Here is a 20,437-nt window from a genome sequence, read left to right as displayed (position 1 = left end):
GAGGAGGAAGGAGAAAGAGAGACATGGAGAGAGCTAGGAGCGCGAGAGGCGTCTACCTGGATATCGTAAACCTTGAAAATGAACTTGCGATCACAATTGCCTAGGAAATACCCTTTCGCAATGAGAAACGAAGTAAAATGGCGCATGAGGACGTAACTGAACCACAATAAATAACTTTATTGTCACGTGCATCTACTGCGCAGAATCACATGTCTCGGTCCCTAGCCCCTCGTCAGAGCTACAGACTAAAGCGAGACGTGCAACTGTTCTTCGATCGCCTTCAAGTGCATATTCGATGTCTGGTACGGTCTAACTTACGTCTCAGCCCTAGCTTTCTGTCTTCGTTCTGTTACTAAGACCAAGCCAAGCCATGTGTGCTGGCTACACGATGAATCTCTCTCTAACCACTTTTCTTGCTACCAGCCCGCCTTTGGCTTGCTAGATTTGGTAATGTTTTCGCAAACTGGCCTTTTGCTGGTCTAACACGGGAAATTCCTTAGTCACGCCCTCTTTTTTGCTTCCTGGCGGATTAGGTCGAATAGGCTGCTTTGCTTCTGTATAAATGACGTTTTCTTTGGTACTTGATTGTATCAATTTCTTTTATTGATTATTGATCAATGATGTCAGAAAGAATTCCGTGAATGTGGAAAACCTTTCTTATCACCTAGGACTAATGGGTGGCTAATATAATCTGTCATTATGGGTCTCATTTTTTCCAAATTTTTGCATTAGATTAACATGTTTAATTAGCTATTTCATTTCAGACGTTTCTGAGTGGGAATTTTGCCCGAGAGGTCAGACCCTGTGGGAACAGATTCAAGTCATACTGAAGAAATACCCTCACGGTGGGCAGATTCTAAAGGTACTGTGCGAGAATGTTTTGCGCTTTCGACGTCAGCTTCTGAACAGGAGCTAATTCAAAATGCAGACGACGCTGGCGCTACCGAAGTGCAGTTTCTTCTCGATGCGAGGCCAGATGCATATGGCAGGGAAACTCTGATCAACCCGGAATTAGCTCGATTTCAAGGGCCGGCGCTTTACGCACAGAACAACGCTGTTTTTAAGGACAGCGACTGGGACAGTATACAGACTCTTCGCCGAAGCGTGAAGGAGAAAGATCCCTTGAAAGTGGGTCGTTTTGGAATTGGTTTCAATTCTGTTTATCACCTAACAGGTAGTAAGACTTGGCGAAGGGTGAAAATATTTTGAACTACTGTCTAGATCTTCCCAGTGTTGTAAGTGACAAGAAAATTGCCTTCTTTGATCCTCAAAAGAAGTGTTTCGAGAAAGGCGGTGCAGGGTACACTTTTTCAGCTTTAGCAATATACCCTGATCAGTTTGCTCCGTACAAAGTATTTGGCTGCAGCATGGCTGATTCATCATACGAGGCAACTCTTTTCCGGTTTCCGTTGAGAAACGACGGTGACGAATCCGATTTAAGGAAAAACGTCTCTCCGGAAGATATTCGAACCACGGTGTTTGAACCTTTCAAAAAAGACTCTCATCTCGTTCCTCTTTTCCTCAAATTCGTTGAATCGATCAAGCTCTTTGACTGGCGGCCAGAAAGTGAGTCGCCTGTAGAGGTGTTTAGCGTCTTTATAAGTGAAGAGACTCGGCAAGCTGTTCGTGATGCGAGGGCACAGATTAACGTTCGTGTTGAAAACGGCGAAGATTTGGTGGAAGAAGCTTTTGAAGCACTCGTGACCTGTCGAGACGAATTCCAAGTTCTTTCTAATCAGAAATGGCTAATTGCTCACCACATTTCAAGTGAGGATTCAGATATCTTGAAACTCAGTAAAGAGCTACATCTATTGCCATGGATTGGCCTTGCACTCCCAATCCCACCCTTGACTCCCCAGGCTCAAGACCTAGGACGGATGTTTTGCTTTCTGCCACTTCCTCTCATTGACGACAGCAACACCGGTTTACCTGTGCACGTTCACGGATCGTTCAGCGTTGCTGATAACAGAAGAAGCCTGAAATGGCGTGCTGCAGACTGCAAGACTGATGATGAAGTCGCGTGGAATGAGCTACTGCTTGTTCATCTAGTAGCTCCAGCATACGAGGCTTTAATTTCTAAAGCTATTGCTCTGCCTTTGGATCGCGGGACCGTCTATCGAGCCTGGCCGGAACTTTCGCGTGTTAAATATCATTGGCAAGGCGTTGTGGATAATGTTGTACGCCGTTTACTGTGCAAAGATGTCTTTTGGACGGACTGCGGCAATGGTTCGTGGATTTCTCTTGAAGAAGCTGTCGTAAATATATCGTCAGAGTTGAGTCCGGACGAAAGTGTTGCATACGAGGAAATGATGCGAATTGGAGAGCCCGTTCTTCTGCTTCCACAAAATGTTCTTGTTTGCCTTGATCGCGCTAAAGCTCGCTCTATAGCTCGCTATGAAGCATTTGACTCGAATTTTCTTTGTTCATCGCTGAAGAAAAGTCCTTACAAATACGTTGACCTTACCGGCAAGAAGAAGCTTAGTCTTCTAGCGTTCGCTTTGCGGGACGAAAACTACGCTGATTTAGTGGGACTGTTCTTGCTGCCATTGAACGATGGGTCTTTTACTTCGTTTCAGTTGTCGTCATCGCCGAGCCAAATCTTCATAGCAAACAAAAATTGCCTGGTATCGCTTTTCCAGGGAATGGAGAACAGGTTCTTACACCTCTCTTTACCCAAACCGCTGCGCCAAAAGTTGACGTCGATAGAATGTTGCAAAACGCTGTCGTTGATGCATCTTCGACATCACCACGTGGTTTCACTGCTGAAAAGAATTCTGCTAAATTACTGGCCATTGCAAGATAAGGCAATTATTCCATGGTCTGACCAGCCTAGTCGTCAGTGGATGCACGATCTTTGGAGATGGCTTCGAATTCATAAGGACTATAATGACTTCCTTGGTTGCTTTGTCATACCTTGTGGCAACTTCACATCTGTGGCGAAGCTTGACGGTGAAAGAAAGGTCATATTTGCTGATGTTGCTCGGCACGATTTAGATTTGTTTGATGGAATGTCGCAAACCGTTGCGTCTGCCCTGAGCAGCGCTGGTTGCGTTGTTTTGCAGGACTGCCCCGATTACATTTTGTCTAACGACGAATTGAGAAAGTACGTGTGGACTCAGGTCGAAGCTTTGCGCTGTCTTGCTCACGTGCCTGTCTCGGTTTCTTCCTTTCAGGAATGGACGGAGATTCAATGTCGAGACGTTCTTTCGTTCTTTTATCGTGTGATTGACAGTGATTCGTCTTTCACTTTTGAAATAGAGTTGGCATTGTTGTCAGTGCCTCTTTTTCGTCTTTATCAGTGTGGTGCCTTTACATGCCTTCAGAAGTGTTCTACGTTTGTTCCAGAATCGCTAAAGGCCGATCATCTTCCGCTAAGACATTCTTTGCTTTCGTTTCCTAATCGTGAGCAATCTTTGATTCTTGATAAACTATCGCCTTCGTCGTATCGAAAGTTGACTTTTGAAGAGTTATTCGCCGAAGTGGTGTTTTCCGATTTTGAAGCGTACCAAATAGAATGCAAAACGGCAATAGTGAAATATCTCCTCGAAAATCATCTTTCTCTTCCCGAAATCGTCCGCAAAGGCTTGAACGAACTCACCTTTGTTCCTGTTGCAGGCGGAAAGATAAAAAAACCGACACAACTTTTTCATCCGGAAGCTCCTCTAGTCTCGGAGCTTTTTGGAAACAAGCCAGTTTTTCCTGGGGGACTCTTCGCTCTTTCCAACAAGTACGGTCGTCTTCTCGCTTCGGCTGGACGTTTTCGTTCGCCGGAGTCTATTTCAGGCTTGGAACTACTCGAAATTGCTGAAGAAGCGGCAGCAGGAGACGCGGAAAAAGGTTCTGCAATGCTCAGTCTTTTCTGTAAAATGGGCTATTCGTGGGTAAGTGACCGCTTTTCTGAACAGGTCTCGCCCATTTCGACTGTCGCGCAGTTGTTAAAATGGATTAAATGGTGTCCAGTGCAGTCCACTTCTCCTACTTCGTACCCTTCTGCTCTTCCATGGAAGGCTGAACGCTGCACAACAGCTCTTCCTTCCGAAACCGTTTGTGCCATCGACGGCAGGCGAGTTTCTTTTGAGAATTTGTCTGTTCTTGTTGGCAGCACTGAATTTATATTAAAAGGAAGATTTGCTCTGGACGAGTGCCTCCTGAACTTAATAGAACTTGGTCAGCCGTCTTTGGATAGCGTTTTTAAAAACTGGTTAAATGCAATTGAGAAATACGAGTCAGAAAAAGAGTGTTGCAATGTGAAATTTCACCAAATGCAGACGAATTTTCTTTCTCTTTTACCTCAGTACTGGTCTGAAGCCTGTCTGCAAGAAGCTATTTCTCGACATTTTTCTGATTCTGATTTTATTTGGATCAATCTAAACGTTGGGTTTGTTTCCCGTCATCGCTTGACTACGTCGAGCTGTTACGTTCGCTCTTTGGAGCCGTGGCTCTTTATTATTTTTCAGGATTTTTATTCTCATTTATCGTCTCCGACTATTCAATCTGCTCTTGGAATAAAATCCGAGTTCAGTCAATCTGATGTGCTAAACGTCCTTGCCGAAATGAAGAAATATCATGACAAAGGAGTAGCGTCTGCAGAAGAAGTCGCTCGCGATTTGGACATCGCCGTTGGAATTCTCAACTGGATCACCGAGGACGTAAAAGTTTCCTCAAAATTGCTTGACCGAATCCTTGTTCCGGTTCAACATCGTGCAAAACTTCAATTAGTTCCGCCAAGTGCGGACGTTGTTTACGGCGATGCGGAGCGATTGGACAGTACTACTGATCTAACGGACTTCATAGTCATTCACCGAAATATCTCCGACAGTACTGCTGTCAAACTTGGCGTTTCGTCTTGCAGAAAGTTTAGAAAGAGGTGTCTCGACGACTATGCTGTTGATCCAGGAGAAGTGTATGGACAGCGAGAACTTCTTGCTACTCGCTTAGCAGGCATTATCAGAGACTATCCATGGGGAGTTGAAATTTTGAAAGAGCTTGTTCAAAACGCTGACGACGCGGGAGCGTCGTTACTTCATATCGTTTACGACAAACGATATCATTCCACCGAAAAAGTGTTTTCTGAAAAATGGAAGCACTTGCAGGGTCCAGCATTGCTGGTCTACAATGACCGCCCTTTTTCTGAAAAAGATTTCAAAGGAATTCGGAATCTGGGAGTTGGCAACAAAGGAAACGATGCGTCAAAAATAGGACAATTCGGAATTGGCTTCAACGCTGTTTACCATCTTACAGATTGCCCTTCTTTTATCTCCGACAACAAGGACCTCTGTGTCCTAGACCCTTTATGCATGTTCCTTCCTACTTCGTCTTTTGAAAATCCCGGTCGTAGATTCAGGTTGGGAGAAGACTTTTGGGAAAACTTTTCTGACGTTAAAGACGCCTATTATTCAGTGTTCTCTGCTGAAAGGCTTTCTGGTTGCACTCTCCCCAATTCATGGTCCCTAATTGCTCACGCGTCGGTATGCTAAACGTCGGCGGGGTAAATTCTCACGTCATCGCTTATGAGGCACAATGTAGCTGTCTAAACGTTGCCATAGTATGTCGCACATGCCACGCAGACGTCAATTGCGACCAAAACTCCCTCATGTTCGTCTTTGGCTTGATTTTGGGGCGTGGCGAACGGCCTCGACTTCGGCGGGGTCTCTTCTCACATTTTAGTCCCAATGGCTAATTTGACGTTACTAATTTGTTCTCCGTGAATGTGTGCGTGCCATAGATAGGCGATTGGGTTGACCACGCTAAGAACTTCGCCGTTAATTTTTACCAAACTTATCGTAGTGCTAAAATGGGCTTGGCAAAGAAAAGCAAGCTAAAGCGCACAAAGTATGAGCGAAAGAGAGTCGCAAGGAAAAGGCAAGACAGACATGCCGCTTCGCCTGTCAGTGATTCTGAACACAGCAATAACAGGTACACTGACCTAGCAGGAGATACTTTAATCTATGATTTTCTCTGTTACGCCAAAGAAGTACCTGTGAGTCTGCGTGGCACGTCATGAAGGAAGACAATGCAGTTGTCCTGACGAAGTTGGCATTTCATGATGCCGCCACTGCAACTCAGCCAAGTTCAGTCAGTCACAGCATTCGCCTGCAGGACCACAAAATTCCTCAATTAACTGTCCGCGGATACCTTGTCGATGTTCAGAAGTGCGAGGCCATACAGAAAAGTGGAGTGGACTTTGCGCTGTTGGATTCGTCGTGTGAAAGTGCAGTAAAATCCATTATTGATGACCTGGATATTTGTAAGGGAAACCCAGATACTTCGCTTGTTGGGATGTTTCGGAATAAGAAGAGACATTTTATAACAAACAGTGGCAAAGCAACGGCATATTTGGACACCCATTCCCCAATGCTTGATGAGGGAAAGTATGTTTCGTCGACTATTAGAAGCGTCGGCTGCCAATTTTTGGTGCAGAAAGGAAAAATTCGCTGTCGCTTCTGCCAGGCCAACCGTCGGTCTCTTCTTACTGCGCTGCGCCAATGGAAAAAGAATAGCGCCACAGCTTCAAAATTCACCAAAAACGCTGTTTTGCTGACGCCACAGTGGAAAAGCAAATTGTCTACTCTTGCATCGATCAAGAAGAATTCCGACCGCAACATACGTCGTCTGCAGAAAAGAATTGACGATGAAATTAAAAATGACGGCATTTCAGTATTATCGGGATTCCATGGCGACATGGAAGTGATCTCTAAAGAGGCTTCTATTGAGGTTGAAAAGAACTGCCCGCCTGGTTCATTTCGTCGACTATTATGGGACCAGCAGATGAAAGCTCTTCAAAGCAAATCACCCAATGGAATGCGGTGGCATCCCTTGATCATTCGATGGGCGCTCAACATACGTTTCAAATCATCTGCTGCGTACCATGCTCTTCGATCTTCAGGGTTTCTGCAACTACCTTCGGAAAGAACGTTGCGTGACTATTCCAGCTTTTTCCGACGTCAAGTTGGCTTTCAGCCTGAATTGAATGCTCTTCTTGTCCAAGAAGCCAATCTTACGACCTCATCTTCCGTTGATCGACATGTAATTCTGATATTCGACGAAATGCACATACGGGAAGACTTAGTATTTGATAAGCATTCCCAGGAAATAACCGGATTTGTCGACCTCGGCGACGTAAACAACCAAATTCTCAAATTGGAAAAGTCGCTCTTGTCTGGCAAAACGTCAACAATGCCATCCGTTGCCTCACAGATGCTCGTGTTCATGGTCCGAGGACTGACGTCAAGTTTGCGTTTCCCATACGCTCACTTCCCCTCAGCGGGAGTGACGGCGGTCAACCTCATCGATATCGTGTGGGAAGCGGTTGAGCAGTTAGAGATGTGCGGTTTCGCCGTCCTCGGAATCTGCTGTGATGGAGCTAGTTCCAATAGAAAGTTCTTCCGAATACATGGAAGAGCAAATGGCGTCGGCGATTTAAATCCTACGTTCAAGGTTAAAAATCCCTACACTAAGGAGGATCGGAATATTTACTTCCTGTCGGATGCATGTCACCTAATCAAAACGACAAGAAATTGCCTTCATCAATCGTTTGCCTCCTCTGGGTCAAGAAGGATGCACGTAAACAGAACTATTATTAAATATACGTGTGGGTCAATATTATTATGTAGCTGAACGGCAAGCTGATCGCGTGGAGCCACATACAGGAATTGTACCGGAAGAGTCAAGAAACGTTTTCATCTTTCGGTCTTTCAGTCCTCAGAAAACTGAAATTTGAGCATTTGGAACTCACGTCATTCTCCAAAATGCGCGTTGACTTAGCTGCCCAGGTGTCTCATACGTCCTATATTACTGCTGGAAAACATCAATATCTCATACAATTATTTCAGGTTCTTAGCACCTCTGTGGCTAACGGGCTTGAGTACTACAAGGTTAAGGATTCAGAAGAAACGGTTCGCTTTTGCAGGGTTTTTGACAAAGTCTTCGACTGCCTGAACGTGCGAGGACTGACTAATGTAAAGGAAAATCGAAGAGGACACGGAAGTGCTGATGACGACCGCATAAAGGTATGATCAATGCAGTAATATGTTGCCAATTGTTACCATTTTAGTGGCTGGAAGAGGAATTTTTGGGATACTTGAAAGAGTGGGACAATTCGGTGGAGTCGTTACCCAATTTGTCAAAAGGTGACCGGGCTAAGTTAAAGCTGAGTGCAGAGACCATCGAGGGATGGAGAATCATTGGTGTTGTAAATATAACGCTTTGAATAACATCTAAAATATTTTCTTAGTGATGTCTTTCATCGAAATTGTGCGTTACATTTTCAACCTGCCAGAAGCAGAAGGGCATTTTATTCTAAGCGAGCATCTGTCTCAAGATCCTCTAGAAAATTATTTTGGGACCCAACGGAGCAAAGGAGGTCGAAATGACAATCCATCAGCCCACCGAACCCTCCAAAATGCGAACTTGATTCTACTGCATCGCTCTATTGGCCAAGATCCAGTTAGGGGAAACTGCAGGCGAAGAAGAGAGCTGTTTCCCACGGAAACCGTAGACGACACTCCTCTGCCAAAGAGGAGGAAGTCGAGCAAGAAATAAATGTAGCAAGAAATAAATGGTAAACGACTGATATATGGGTAGAGCAAAAATGTAAGTTTGTAATGTCAACAATGATCAACGCTGTATGTCTGCAATCTTTTCCTTAATCCCTTCCTTTTCTTCAAAAGCAGCTGCCGTTCTCGCTTGTACGTCTCCAACATAGATGAGGCGAGAGAGAAACAACGAATTGTGACCCAAAGAGTCACAATTTTAAGCAGAAGCTCTTTACTCTCTTCGTTCTGGACGAAGGGCAACGATATCTCTTCCCACAGTCTTGCAATATCTTCGCTTCCGCTGATTCTGACCGCCAAATTATCTTTAGATACCTCTGTTTGTGCTTTCAATCTCTGAGGCAGAAGCAACCTTACAGCCTTCTCAAGAGCAAGGAAAAGTCCGTAGGTACGATCGTTCACTCTAAAGAGCTTCCCTCTATCTTGCAGATTAAGCCAGTGGCATGCGTAATCTCCAAATGAACTGTAGCTGTGCTCTCCCATGTCTGATGAGCCACTTGACATGCTCTCCAAGCACGACAAAAATCGAAGTAGTTTTGGGTCGGATGTATTTCCAATCTTTCTAATGAGGCGGAATGGAACAAATCCCGCAGAATAACGCAACGCGTTTTCTTCGTCAACCGAGAGCGAGACGTCCTGGACTCTATCATCTGATTCGGTCAATTTTTCACCAAATTGAGTCGCTAGATATTCTGTAAGGAGATGACTAAAGACTTTCCTGTTCACTCTCTGAGACAACAGAGGTAAATCATATTCTATTCCCATCTCGGCGTAGATTTTTGACCATATTTCGTGCGTGCACGATATTCGCACTTGCATGAAGGCCGACCATGCCTTCTCCCGCACAACATTCAACTATGAGACTTTTTCCTTTGATTTGAGAAACGAAGACAGCGCTGCGACGAGACGGTGTGAGAAATCCCTGAAGGCTTCCGTTTCCTCTCCAACGAGAAGCTTCGAAGCTTCCATTCTGGCACTTTGAGCAATTGGGCAGTCGATTGAAACTACTGGCTCATCGCGAACTTGGCGAAGAAAGCGGAGAACGACGTCCATGAGCCGGCGACAATCCTAGAGCCACGTAAATGTCACGTGATACGGGGAGTTGCCCATCCCTCTCTCCTCTATCTATGTTTCTACAGAGTGCGTCCAGACCCTCTAGCCAACCACACCCCCCTTAACGCGCGAGGGTCTGGAGTATCGAGGCTAAGACCCCTCTTTCTCGCTTGAGAGGAGCATACGGGAAAGCGAGAAAGGGTCTGAGACGAGGCTCGTCTGAACGCGGAAGGTAAGTGCAAGCCTCTAGCGCCAAAAGGGCAAGCCTCTAGCGCCAAAAGGGACTTCGGGAACAGCCGCGTCGTTCAGAGGCAGCTGTCCCAAAAGCATGATGTCCCAATACCGCTGCACGACTCTACCGTCAACTGCAACTGCCTGCAAATAAGCTTAGCTATATAGTCTTCGTGGCTGAACGCTTATTAGCCCTCATTCGATTCGTCTTCTACTAGAAATTTGACGAAATGACGAGAGCACGCGTCTATACTCGAAGGTGAGGCTTTTCCGCGATTCCTGCGGTATGAGACCGTCGTGAATCTCATTGATGAAATCCGCAGCTTCTTTTAAACTAAAGCAATTCATTTGGGTGTACATGACGTGGCGCAAAGACGTCGGAGTTTCAGCGAGGATAGAAGGCTTCGAACACGCATGCGCGTAACTCTTTCCTAGCTAATTTAATTAAGTTGCCAGCTGACTGTCCTTTGTGTGACCAGATGACGCAGCATAGAGCATGCAGCCAATCCAGCTGACGCAATAGAGAGCAGCCAGCTGACGCAACATGGAGCAGCCAGCTGACGATGCAAAATCTTAGATTAATTACCACGATAACGCCAATTGTTTTGCCGAATACCGGTAGCTCCTGATGCTGTAGCAATTTATTAGTGGACCGCGGGTCAGAGCCGGCCCCTAACTTAGTTGCGCGGTCTCTTTCGCGAAAAGAGCGTTGGACAACTGTTGGTCGCCTAAATTTGCCCAATTAGGTCTCCTGAAACATAATCGACGTATTCGCGGCCGCTCTTGTTTATGTTTCAGTTCTCAATGTCGTTTCCATCTCACTTTATAATCTATATGTTGAGAATCTTTTTCTGGGAAGCAGGAAGTGTCAACCGCTGTGGTAAGACCACCGACGGCTAAATGATTCGTAGGTATACGCAATTTTCTCCCTCCCGGAAAGGGTCAAGCTAATCAAGTTTCCCTGAACCGCCCCGGGCCTAAATCAATTAGAGGGCCGAAGCAAATATAAAGCCGTGCCAAGTCTCCCCAATCATTTGGTGAAGGCCTGGTCGTCTAAAAATCAACGAAATGCGGGCTTCGTTTACTGTCGTTGGTTTTGCAGCAGTATTTTTGCTGTCGTTTGCAACTAAGTGTGACACCGAACCAACTTTGTATGATGTCCTTTACGCTGCTGCCAAGGAAATATATGGTCGAAGATACAATTCATTTACACAGTTCGCCTTTTCGCTCATGCTCCCAAACGATATGAACAATACAAATGATGTTATTCAGCTGCTGGACAAAAAAAATCGCGGAACCTACTTCGAATTTACTCAACCATCGTATTGCTCTAATAAAGAAAAGATTTTACACACTGAAGAGAAGCTGCTGGACGGGTTTAAAAAGGTTGTAACTATTGACAAATTGTATCAGAAATTTCAAACCACAAGAAGGACTCTCAAATTCGCGATTATCTATACCTTCAATTATCCTTGCAAATGTTGCGCTGATTTGATAATGAAACACGAAACGTTTAAAGGGAGTTTGAAGGGTAAAGTACGTATTGGCTTCACTCGTGTCTTATATAATGATAAACATGAGAGCGGGTATAATAACAGATCAGATTACCTAGCAACTAGAAACAAAATGAATAGCAAGGGGTTCACAGCTACACAGGTCCCTGTTTCTCTACCTCTTTCTCCTATGGTTACTGAAAATGTGATTTGGAGCTGCAAGCCGTGTACGGCTGAAGACGGTCACGACGATGCTACCAACGACTGGAAAATCAATTCAGAAAGCGAGTGGGATGAATGGCCAAACGGAACTCTCTGAGAAACAAACCGAATTCCTTGACTTCTGCTTAGCGTTTAGTGTCTGGTGTCTGCATGTCCCGCTCGGTCCAAGTATGTACGTTCCTTTTTCTTTGACGGAATAGATGTTGGATGCATTAATTGCGTTGCTGCATTGCGTGCAGGTTCTTACATTCTGATGGATCTCAAAGGTTCCATATTCGGCGAATCGAGTCGCGTACGACGATCAAAGCGGTGGCTTCGCTGCCTTGGCGCAAGATTAGATCAATGAAATTTCCCAGAAGCAGAACCGCCTTCATTCCTCTCCGTACGAAAGAGATGAAGCAACGAATGTGAAGCCTGCTCACTGTTTATGTTTCCTAGTGGACACCTTTGTTTTTATATCACGTAATCAGGCAAAATCGTTTCCTGCTTATGTTCCCAAGTCAACGCCTCTTTCCTCTTGGTTTTCTCGCACGTCATCGGGCTGAATCTTCTCCTCCTCATTGGTACAATCGTTTCCTGCTTATGAAATAATGCAAACTAATATTTCTGAACAGACAAACTAGCTCTTTAATTCGAAATCGAAAACAGTAGTGGAGTGTAGGAGAAAGACATGGTGGAGCATATAATAAATATATCACCTTTTCTCTAATAGCGTTGACGCTGCGATATTGAAAAATTTCGTCAGCATTTCCAGATGACAAAAATTCATTATAGCTGCCGGAACCTATAAATCAGAAATAATTGTTGTTAGAGTTTTGATATAGATTCTTGACAATATATCATCTGGTGAAGAATGTTTGTCATGTTCTTTGAGATAGACAATTTTCGTCATTTCGTCAGCGGAACTTGAAAAGCTTAAGGGGGCTAAAGAAAATGTATAGCGCACGTCCATCTTAAATTCTCACTGTCTTTGCCCGAAGCCCCAATTGTCTCGTCCTTTTGATGACGACAGCGTAAGCAATAGTTACACTGCTTTTGGTTTCTGGCCGAATAGAGCGTGGTTTCGACCTAGACTATAATCTCTTCGATATTTCGTTTCCACGATCGCCCTTTCGCCAGTCATTTTCGAGCGTAGAATTAACGCGCCCGGGAGAGTGAAAGAGTCTCTCAAATCTGCGGAAGCGAAACTCTTCTTCAATTCCACAGTGATGAAGAGTTGAAGAAGAGAATTAACCCAAATCGTTTTTCCCGCCATTTTGTTTCCAATTTACGCCAACTTTAATGGAATCCGGACAAACAAATTCTTTTTGGAGAACAGAAGATCGAGAAGAACACAAAATCTCTATGTACGTCGCAGGAAGGTCCAACCCAATGTGCACGTCTACACCACTGGGGACCCCATAAGGAATCAATCATACCTAATTATCCATTCATTCGTCTTTCAGCAAAGAGAATAACACTAAACCTATTCTAATTATTCCCAATTCACGACCAATGTACTTTTGAGTAAACAAATAGGTATTTGAACGAATTTCGCTTTCTAATTCTGGACGAAGCGTTTCATTTGGGTCTAAGAAAAACAAAAAAAACCCTAAAGTGTAAAATTGTCCTCGCGTAAAACGAAGACCTACTCGAGAGCAAGTCAGGAATTGGACTATCTTTCAGACTCTGTTAGACGAAATCATCATATAAACCCATGCTTAGAAGATTAATATTTCAATTATTCTAACATCGACTTTGTCAATTATTCTTCCGAAGAGCCAAATGGTTCGTTGTAAAAAAGAGCGGAGGTCGTCTGCAATCTCACGCATTCGCTCTTGTGCATTTTTCATGCTTCTCTCTGCAGAAGTGTCGAGAAGTAATTTAATCAATTAATCAAGTCAAGAACGTTCAGCGTCACAGATAATGAGATTTAAAAAAAATGAGTTCTAAAGCGCACTGCAGTTTGCACGACAATTAGTAGCATAAAAACTTTATCACGCCTTTGCATAGTGAGAGAAAGAGGTTGGGGGTGGGGCTCAGCTCTACCTGGCAACGTTTTCCGCAATAACGTGCAAACTTGCATTTTGAGCAGTGATACAATTTCTGCGGGCTTAAATAAAAAACGTGAACAAGGAAAACGTCTAGCGACGGCATTTTTACATGTCTAGGCATTCGTGGCACACTTTCTCGGTCTTTCCATCAGTCACGGCAAACGCAATAGGCTCTTCTTCGAAGACAAGTACCCCTCGACTAATTGCCTTTGTCGCGATGTAGCCTCTGCCCTTTGATTCCATCGCAACCTCTCGCACGAGGCTTTGAGCCGCCATCTTGCGGCTTGCGCTGCTTCCCAAGTCCCGTAGTGTCCGGGTTTGTTCACTTTGTTGAACGCACCGAAACGTTGAGAAATATGCAGTTAACGTACACATGGCACGGCTAAGTGCTTAGTTATTTCTGCATGCATCACAGGAAAGTATTGGAAGACATTAGAAGAAAATTGCGGAAGTGTGGAGTTAATGGTAATGTCCATCTTTGGCTATCCAATTATCTTTCTAATCGGAGTCAGTTTATTCAAGGTGGTGAGGATGCTTCTGCTAGCTGTCGATGCCTGCGAGGTGTTCCACAGGGGTCAAAGCTAGGCCCACTGTTATACAACTTCTACACCAGTGACTTACCATCCACAAATTTGACTTCCTCCATCATCCTATACGTTGATGATGTTTGTCTCATGACGAGTCATACTTCCTATGATTTCGTAGTCAAGTCTCTACAACGTGACGTCTCTCTTCTTTCATCATGGTACGAACGCAACTTGATGAAGTTGAATGGAAGGAAGACGCAATTAATGCTGTTCCGGAAGTTTCGCGACTCCACTGATCTCACTGACTTTACTATCTCTGTCGATGGATTTGTTGTGAGCCCGGTTAATTCGGCTCGCTATCTCGGTGTCATCTTTGATGCTAATTTGAGCTGGCGACCGCAGGTAGACTCTATTTTCACGAAGGTGTCTCGGAAGCTGGGTGTTATGTATCGAGCTCGTTCTCATCTTAATGCGCCGGCTCGTGTAGCTTTTGTCAGATCTATCATCCAGCCGGATGTTGACTACTGTTCTGTGGGTTGGGACTCTGGCTCAAATTTGATCTCTTCTCGACTTCGGCAGATTGACAAGCGATGCCTCCGACTCCTTGCTGGTCGCCGACTCTGTGAGCCAACTGGTGATCTTACAGCTCTATTTGATTGTTTTCATCTACACCAGTACGATTTGCGTCATCGGTTCTTTCTTGGTATTCATGCGTTTCGTGGAGTTACCTCTCTAGCGTCTTCTCAAATTTCTTCTCATTTCTGTCGTACGTCTTCTGGTGGTTACAATACTCGTCTTTCTCAATTTGGATTACATATTACTCGTCCGTCCACCAATGCTCTTCGATCTACGTCTTTTTATCGTGCCCAATCTTACTGGAATTCTCTCAGTCCCCTTTTGTCGTCTATCTCTGATCTTAAATCATTTAAAGTTAGTCTGCGTCATAACTGTTACGTTCAAAAGATATAATCAAGAGGAATATTTTTTGAAACTGATATAATCAAGAGGAATACTTTTTGAAATTACTTTCTTGTCTTCCGTAGTTATGTACGGCACCCGGTAGATCGACTAATACGCGTCGAGGGTTGTTCCGTCGTTAAATAAATTAATATCACTATCACTAGACTCTCTAGTCGGTGTCATTTCGCAGTGCGCTTGCCCCATCACGTGATAGCCGTAAAAGTAGGAACTTCTGCGCCACGAAGCAAAGCCAGACCAGGTTCTTCAGGGTCTTTGTTTGCAATACACACGAAAATATTAGCTGGGTATCGCTTGGAGAAGCCGATCGACGACTCTTTTTAGAGCTGTTTTTGGCTGAAATCGATCTTACAAAGTGTTTTCTTCGCTATTTTGCCCTATGGCTACAAACTACGCTATTCTTGCGGTCATTTTTGCTCTGCCACCCGTTCATCAGAACAAGTGGCTGAGTACAGTACTACTCGTGCACTAATATTGTTCTAGTGTGATGTACGTGTACATAGCCAATTCATAGCTAATGTAGCAATATCTCACAACGCACTGCTGCAAAACTCTTATACGGTCGCGTAAGGCTTGTGCTGCATGTCAATGAAGCCCTGAAAAATCAATGGGAAGTCGTCTTAGTTTTTTTACGGTATTATAATTTTCTTTAGAATTATACTTTTGCGCCCTCAAGGTTTGGTCGAAGGCTGCCTGGGAATTGCAGGAGCGTTCACATAGGCAGAAGCCGCGTGCGACAATGCTAGTGATCTTTCCTCGATCAACTAGGATTCTATTCTTTGTTCTCTTTCTCTCGTCCGTTGGTGTTGTTAAGGTTCGTGCTTCTCATTAGCATAAAATCTATCAGACTCTTTATTAGTTTTGCACCTCATACCAAGCACGAAATGTTTCTATATGCTTGTACGTGTAATCGAGGTGTTTTCTTTTAGTCTGAAGGAAATTTACAAATTCAATTGGTCAAATACAAGAATTCTGCGAGCAAGGTTGGGAGTGGTCGCTGCTGCGACCAAGCCCTCTCCGTCACTTGCTTGAATGACTGTGACAACTATTTCATCATCTGCTATCGCGACTATGATCCGCTGAGCAGCGATGTTAGCGATTGCGTGAAGACGCGCCAGACGGGCGAATTTGGCGATCGTTACACTTTTCAAATTGGCAAATCTGCTCTTGGAAATTCTCTCGACAATCCCTTTCGAATTAGTTTTAATGGAGCGTGGAAGGTCGTGAATATATTTCAAAGTGAAAGTTGGTACTGATTATTGATGTTTAGAATTCGTTCGCTTTGAAGATTTCCATTTGGGATCAAGACAGATCTAGTAAGGACGATTTAGTTGACGTTTTGAAAGCACGCTTTGCAAATGCGACTGTCTCATCCTCATGGACGCATGCGACAATGACGGGAAAGTTTCGCAAGCGTTTAGATTTGAAGTGGCGCGTTCAATGCAAACCGAATTTCTTTGGAGACTGCTCAGTGTCCTCCGATACTGATGCTACAACGTCGCCTCCAGATATTGATACGACAACACCATCGCCCGAAATGACTGATACGCCGTCGCCTGATAGTACCGCATCGCCGCCGCCCCTTGAGGTTCTCATTCGTCCGTCCGATGTTTTGACTGTTGATGTGAGTACGACCGTCACTTATTTCGTCGTTCACAACGGCGGCGACAATGTGGTGATAACGTGGGGTCAAGTCGACGGTTCGCCGTTGCCGTCCAACACGGAAATCGGCGGCGATTATGGCGAACAACTGCGGATCATTCAAACTCGAACAACTCTCAACATCGTCGTTCGAATTCGAGATACGTTGGGCCGGATAGCGTCGAACGCGACGACGCTTTTCGTTCGACGTGAGAAATCAATAAAATTCAATTAATTAACCGACTCTCATATTTTTCTCTATAGCTCGTTTAACCGTTTTTATCGATCCGCCTTTTTTCGACGCGTCTTTCGGCCATTCCGTCAATTTCACGGCGCGCGTCAACGTTCTCATTTCCACGACGACGATAACTTGGACGCTCGCTGACGGCAGTCCACTTTCGTCTGGCGTCCAAGTCTCCGGCAATCACGGAGAAATCCTCATCGTTTCGTCGCTTCGCTCGAGTCAAACGTTCCTTGTTCGAGTCGTTGACGGAGACGGCAGAACGACGACAGCGACTGTGATCGTCCAACTTCGCCCAGGTACGCGTACAATTAAATATACAAATATATTTTATTTAATTTTTATTAGATCTTCCTCTCGGTATTTCTATCTCGCCAGCTGGCGACATCCGTGTTCTACCTAAAAGCAAAGTCGAATTCGTTTGCCGACTTACGGGTTTTCCTTTTTCCAATTTCAGTTGGACTTTGAGCGACGGAAGTGCTCTGCCGTCTAACGCTCAGGTCGTCTACACGATCGGCGGCACGGTGGCGACGCTAATCATTACAGGAGCGGCGAGAAGTGAAAATTTTGCTTGCAGTGCAAATAACAGATTAGGGAAAGTGGAAGGATTCGGAAGACTCATCATAGGTAAAGAAGAAAATATACACATGTACATATAATTATTTTTTTTTTAGTTTTTCTCTCAGTCTCAATCCTACCGAGTTTTGTACAGACCGTCCACTTCGGCGAATCGGCTCAATTTCATCTTGATATCAGTCCGATTGTCAGCGGCCTTTTTGTGCATTGGCGACTCATCAATGGGGATGCGCTTCCTTCCTACGTCACACTCAGCGGAACATTGAACGAAACGATTACCATTACGTCCGCTCAAGAGACGATTTCTTTTACCGTGACCGTGACGTCCAAAGACGGGCTAACGCTGACGTCGTCTGCGACGCTAGAAGTTCGACCAGGCAAGAGAAAAAATATTTCAAAATTAAATAATTATTTATTTTCTTAGATCCCCCTCTGAGTATTTCTATCACGCGTCTCGACGACGAATCGAGCGACGACGTCATTTTTGTTTGCCGACTCTTTACGACTTGTCTTCCGGCGCCCGCCGACTTTGGATGGTCCGTCGACGGCAGCGACGACATTTCGTCGACCGATTATGAAGTCATTTATTCAATAAGCCGAACCATGGCGACGCTAACAATGCCGCTATCCGACGAAGAAGTGAATCTCACCTGCAGCGCGAGCAACAGATTGGGGATTGTTAAGGAAACAGTGCTTCTTTTAGGTAAAATTGTATTAGAATAATTGTATTTATTTTTATGTGTTTTTGTTGTAGGAAGTGGAAGTGGAATGCCTGACGTTTTTATTCAGCCTTCTATAATCCAAGTCGATTATGGCGAATCGGCGAATTTTACCGTTTTTGGATCTGTCGGTTATTCCGTCACGTGGTTCCTTCGTGACGGGCTCCCGCTTCCGTCTTATGTCGTCGTCGACGGGGATACCATTCGCGTTCCCATCGCGACGGAGACTCTCGTCTTCGAAGTTAGAATTGCTCGTGGGGACGAAGCAATAACGGCCAATGCAACGCTGATCGTTCGACCAGGCAAGAGACAGCAGACAAATGAATTAATATTTATTTATTCATTTATTCGCGTTTTTAGTTTTTGTTCGAGTGGTGCCTTTCCGTCGCAAAGTTACCAGCGACCAATCCGTTCGTTTTACGGCCGTTTCAAATTTCCGTACGGCGACGTTCCAGTGGACTTTGATCGACGGCAGTCACTTGCCTTCTTACGTCGTCATCGAAGGCGAAAACGGCGAAACGATTTTTGTGCAGTCGGCTACGGAAAGCTTGCAATTTCTCGTCAGTGTCGCCGGAAGCGAAGTGACGGCGACGGCTTACCTACAATTTATCCGAAGTAAGTGCACAGGAAAAAAAAATCAATTATCGATACTACTTATTATTTTTTTTAAAGGGAGTTGCACCATTGGCGGCACGAACGTTATCCACGGCGGAAAACTGGGCGTCTTCACCGTCGGCACGCTGAGCACGCGCGCGATCTTCCGCGGAACGGCCGACGTCGTTTTCATCGTCGACGAATCGCGTTCCATGGAGCCGGAGCACAATTGGATCAAAGAAATGGTAAACAAGCTCGAACGAAATCTCGTCGCCGCCGGAATCGGCACCAACGCGTCGCCGAATCGCTACGGTCTCGTCGGATTCGCCAATCCGTATATCGGCACTCCCGGTCGCGTTCTTCACCTTGGCGACGACGCGGATCCGTTCGGAACGCCGTCGCAACTCGCCGTCGCCATCGACGATCTCATCAAGCGCGGAAACGAAGAGGACGGCTATTCGGCAGTTGACGTCGCTTTGAGAAGCTTCGCGTTTCGAATCGAAGCGGCGCGACAGTTTATTCTCGTCAGCGACGAAGCGCGAGATATTCTCAATTCTTCGTTGACGTTCAAGTCGACGCTGCGCGCTCTCACGCAAAGCGGAACCGTTCTCACTATCGTCGTCAAGCATCGATTCGTCTCGTACGAAGGCGGAGACGGCGACGAAACACGCGTTCTCGGCTTGGACGGGAATCGACTCGCGTACGGCGTCGACGGACGGATTTTCGACATCGGTATACCGCAGGAGGATTCCGGCTACGAGACGACGTTTGTCGATTATGTTCTGTTGGCGTTTGCGACGCGCGGCGGCGCGTGGGATTTGGATTATTTGCGTTTGGACGATAGCGTTAGTCGGGCGGCGTTTACGAACGCTTTTGTTGGCGTCAAAGTGCGGGAGATCATCACGCAGTTGAATGTGACGTGCGAGAGTTGTGTGTGCAATGACGGCTATGCCGCATGCAAAATGGTGCCCGTGCGAACGCGAGAAGCGTGCAAAAGTAAGGCAGTCATCCTCGCTGAAGAAACTATATAAATAAATACTTTTTCAGATTTTCCTTTTGTTTTTCCGTCGCCCCAGCCCGTTCCTACGACGACGATGCCTCCAAGGAAAGAGAAAAGTGAAGAGACTCCGACTCCAACGAAGACTCCTATTCAACCGCTTCGCGTTTCTGTCGTTCCCGCGTGGACGATGAAGGATCTAGGCGAAAGCGTTTCGCTTACTTGCATGATTACGTCCGGCACGGCGACGAGTTTTACGTGGAGCCGCGATCCCAACGTTCCGTTGCCGGACAACGTCATCATCACGGAAAATCGACTTCAATTGACGAGACTTCGACGAGGCGACGGGGGAGCGTACGTGTGCCGAGCGGAGGGACCGGACGGCGAGGCGACCGCTCGCACCATTATAAAGATAACAAGTTAATTTAAAAAGAAGGAAATTGGCCTAGGGATTAATTGTTTGACATTTTTGTTTTTTTTAGATTTGTTTAGTCCTCAGGTGGAATTGATTTCATCGTCTGCTTCTGTCTGCGTTGGCTCGCCGTTTTGATTGAATTGTAGCGTGCTCAATGGACCGGCT

At 45.4% G+C, this 20,437-nt stretch overlaps 3 protein-coding genes and 1 long non-coding RNA gene across 7 annotated transcripts; all 4 read left to right on the top strand.

Annotated features, from left to right (window-relative positions):
- Positions 1–253: 253 nt before the first annotated feature.
- Positions 254–5,485, top strand: LOC136196458 (sacsin-like). 2 transcript variants are annotated; one of them, XM_065986010.1, is made up of 4 exons: positions 254–302; positions 765–862; positions 910–1,174; positions 1,222–5,485. In XM_065986010.1, the coding sequence occupies exons 1-4, from the start codon at positions 296–298 to the stop codon at positions 5,475–5,477; spliced, it is 4,626 nt and encodes a 1,541-aa protein (XP_065842082.1). In that variant the 5' UTR covers positions 254–295; the 3' UTR covers positions 5,478–5,485. The 2 variants fall into 2 exon arrangements, with proteins under 2 accessions (XP_065842082.1, XP_065842083.1); XM_065986011.1 differs by lacking the exon at positions 254–302 and adding an exon at positions 633–703.
- A 12-nt stretch (positions 5,486–5,497) lies between these two features.
- Positions 5,498–8,614, top strand: LOC136196459 (uncharacterized). Of its 2 annotated transcripts, none has more exons than XM_065986013.1 (5): positions 5,498–5,916; positions 5,976–7,563; positions 7,614–7,772; positions 7,833–8,009; positions 8,054–8,614. In XM_065986013.1, exons 1-5 carry the CDS (start codon positions 5,795–5,797, stop codon positions 8,207–8,209), a joined length of 2,202 nt encoding a protein of 733 aa, XP_065842085.1. In that variant the 5' UTR covers positions 5,498–5,794; the 3' UTR covers positions 8,210–8,614. The 2 variants fall into 2 exon arrangements, with proteins under 2 accessions (XP_065842085.1, XP_065842084.1); XM_065986012.1 differs by having other exon boundaries at positions 5,973–7,563.
- A 1,172-nt stretch (positions 8,615–9,786) lies between these two features.
- Positions 9,787–11,767, top strand: LOC136196460 (uncharacterized). 2 transcript variants are annotated; one of them, XR_010672203.1, is made up of 5 exons: positions 9,787–9,837; positions 10,055–10,095; positions 10,160–10,256; positions 10,316–10,716; positions 10,777–11,767. It is a non-coding gene; the product is annotated as an uncharacterized lncRNA (long non-coding RNA). The 2 variants fall into 2 exon arrangements; XR_010672202.1 differs by having other exon boundaries at positions 10,160–10,716.
- Positions 11,768–15,345: 3,578 nt separating this feature from the next.
- LOC136196878 (uncharacterized) lies at positions 15,346–20,436 on the top strand. The gene is made up of 12 exons (XM_065986541.1): positions 15,346–15,903; positions 16,019–16,309; positions 16,360–16,939; positions 16,995–17,270; positions 17,320–17,598; positions 17,646–17,924; positions 17,972–18,250; positions 18,302–18,568; positions 18,627–18,881; positions 18,939–19,856; positions 19,908–20,276; positions 20,340–20,436. The coding sequence occupies exons 1-12, from the start codon at positions 15,829–15,831 to the stop codon at positions 20,405–20,407; spliced, it is 3,936 nt and encodes a 1,311-aa protein (XP_065842613.1). The 5' UTR covers positions 15,346–15,828; the 3' UTR covers positions 20,408–20,436.
- Position 20,437: the final 1 nt, after the last annotated feature.

The sequence above is a fragment of the Oscarella lobularis genome, chromosome 16, assembly GCF_947507565.1.
Source record: "Oscarella lobularis chromosome 16, ooOscLobu1.1, whole genome shotgun sequence".
In the NCBI taxonomy this organism is placed as follows: Eukaryota; Metazoa; Porifera; class Homoscleromorpha; order Homosclerophorida; family Oscarellidae; genus Oscarella; species Oscarella lobularis.
The sequence above is the reverse complement of the archived record's forward strand: the minus strand, read 5'-3'. Positions and strand labels throughout refer to the sequence as shown.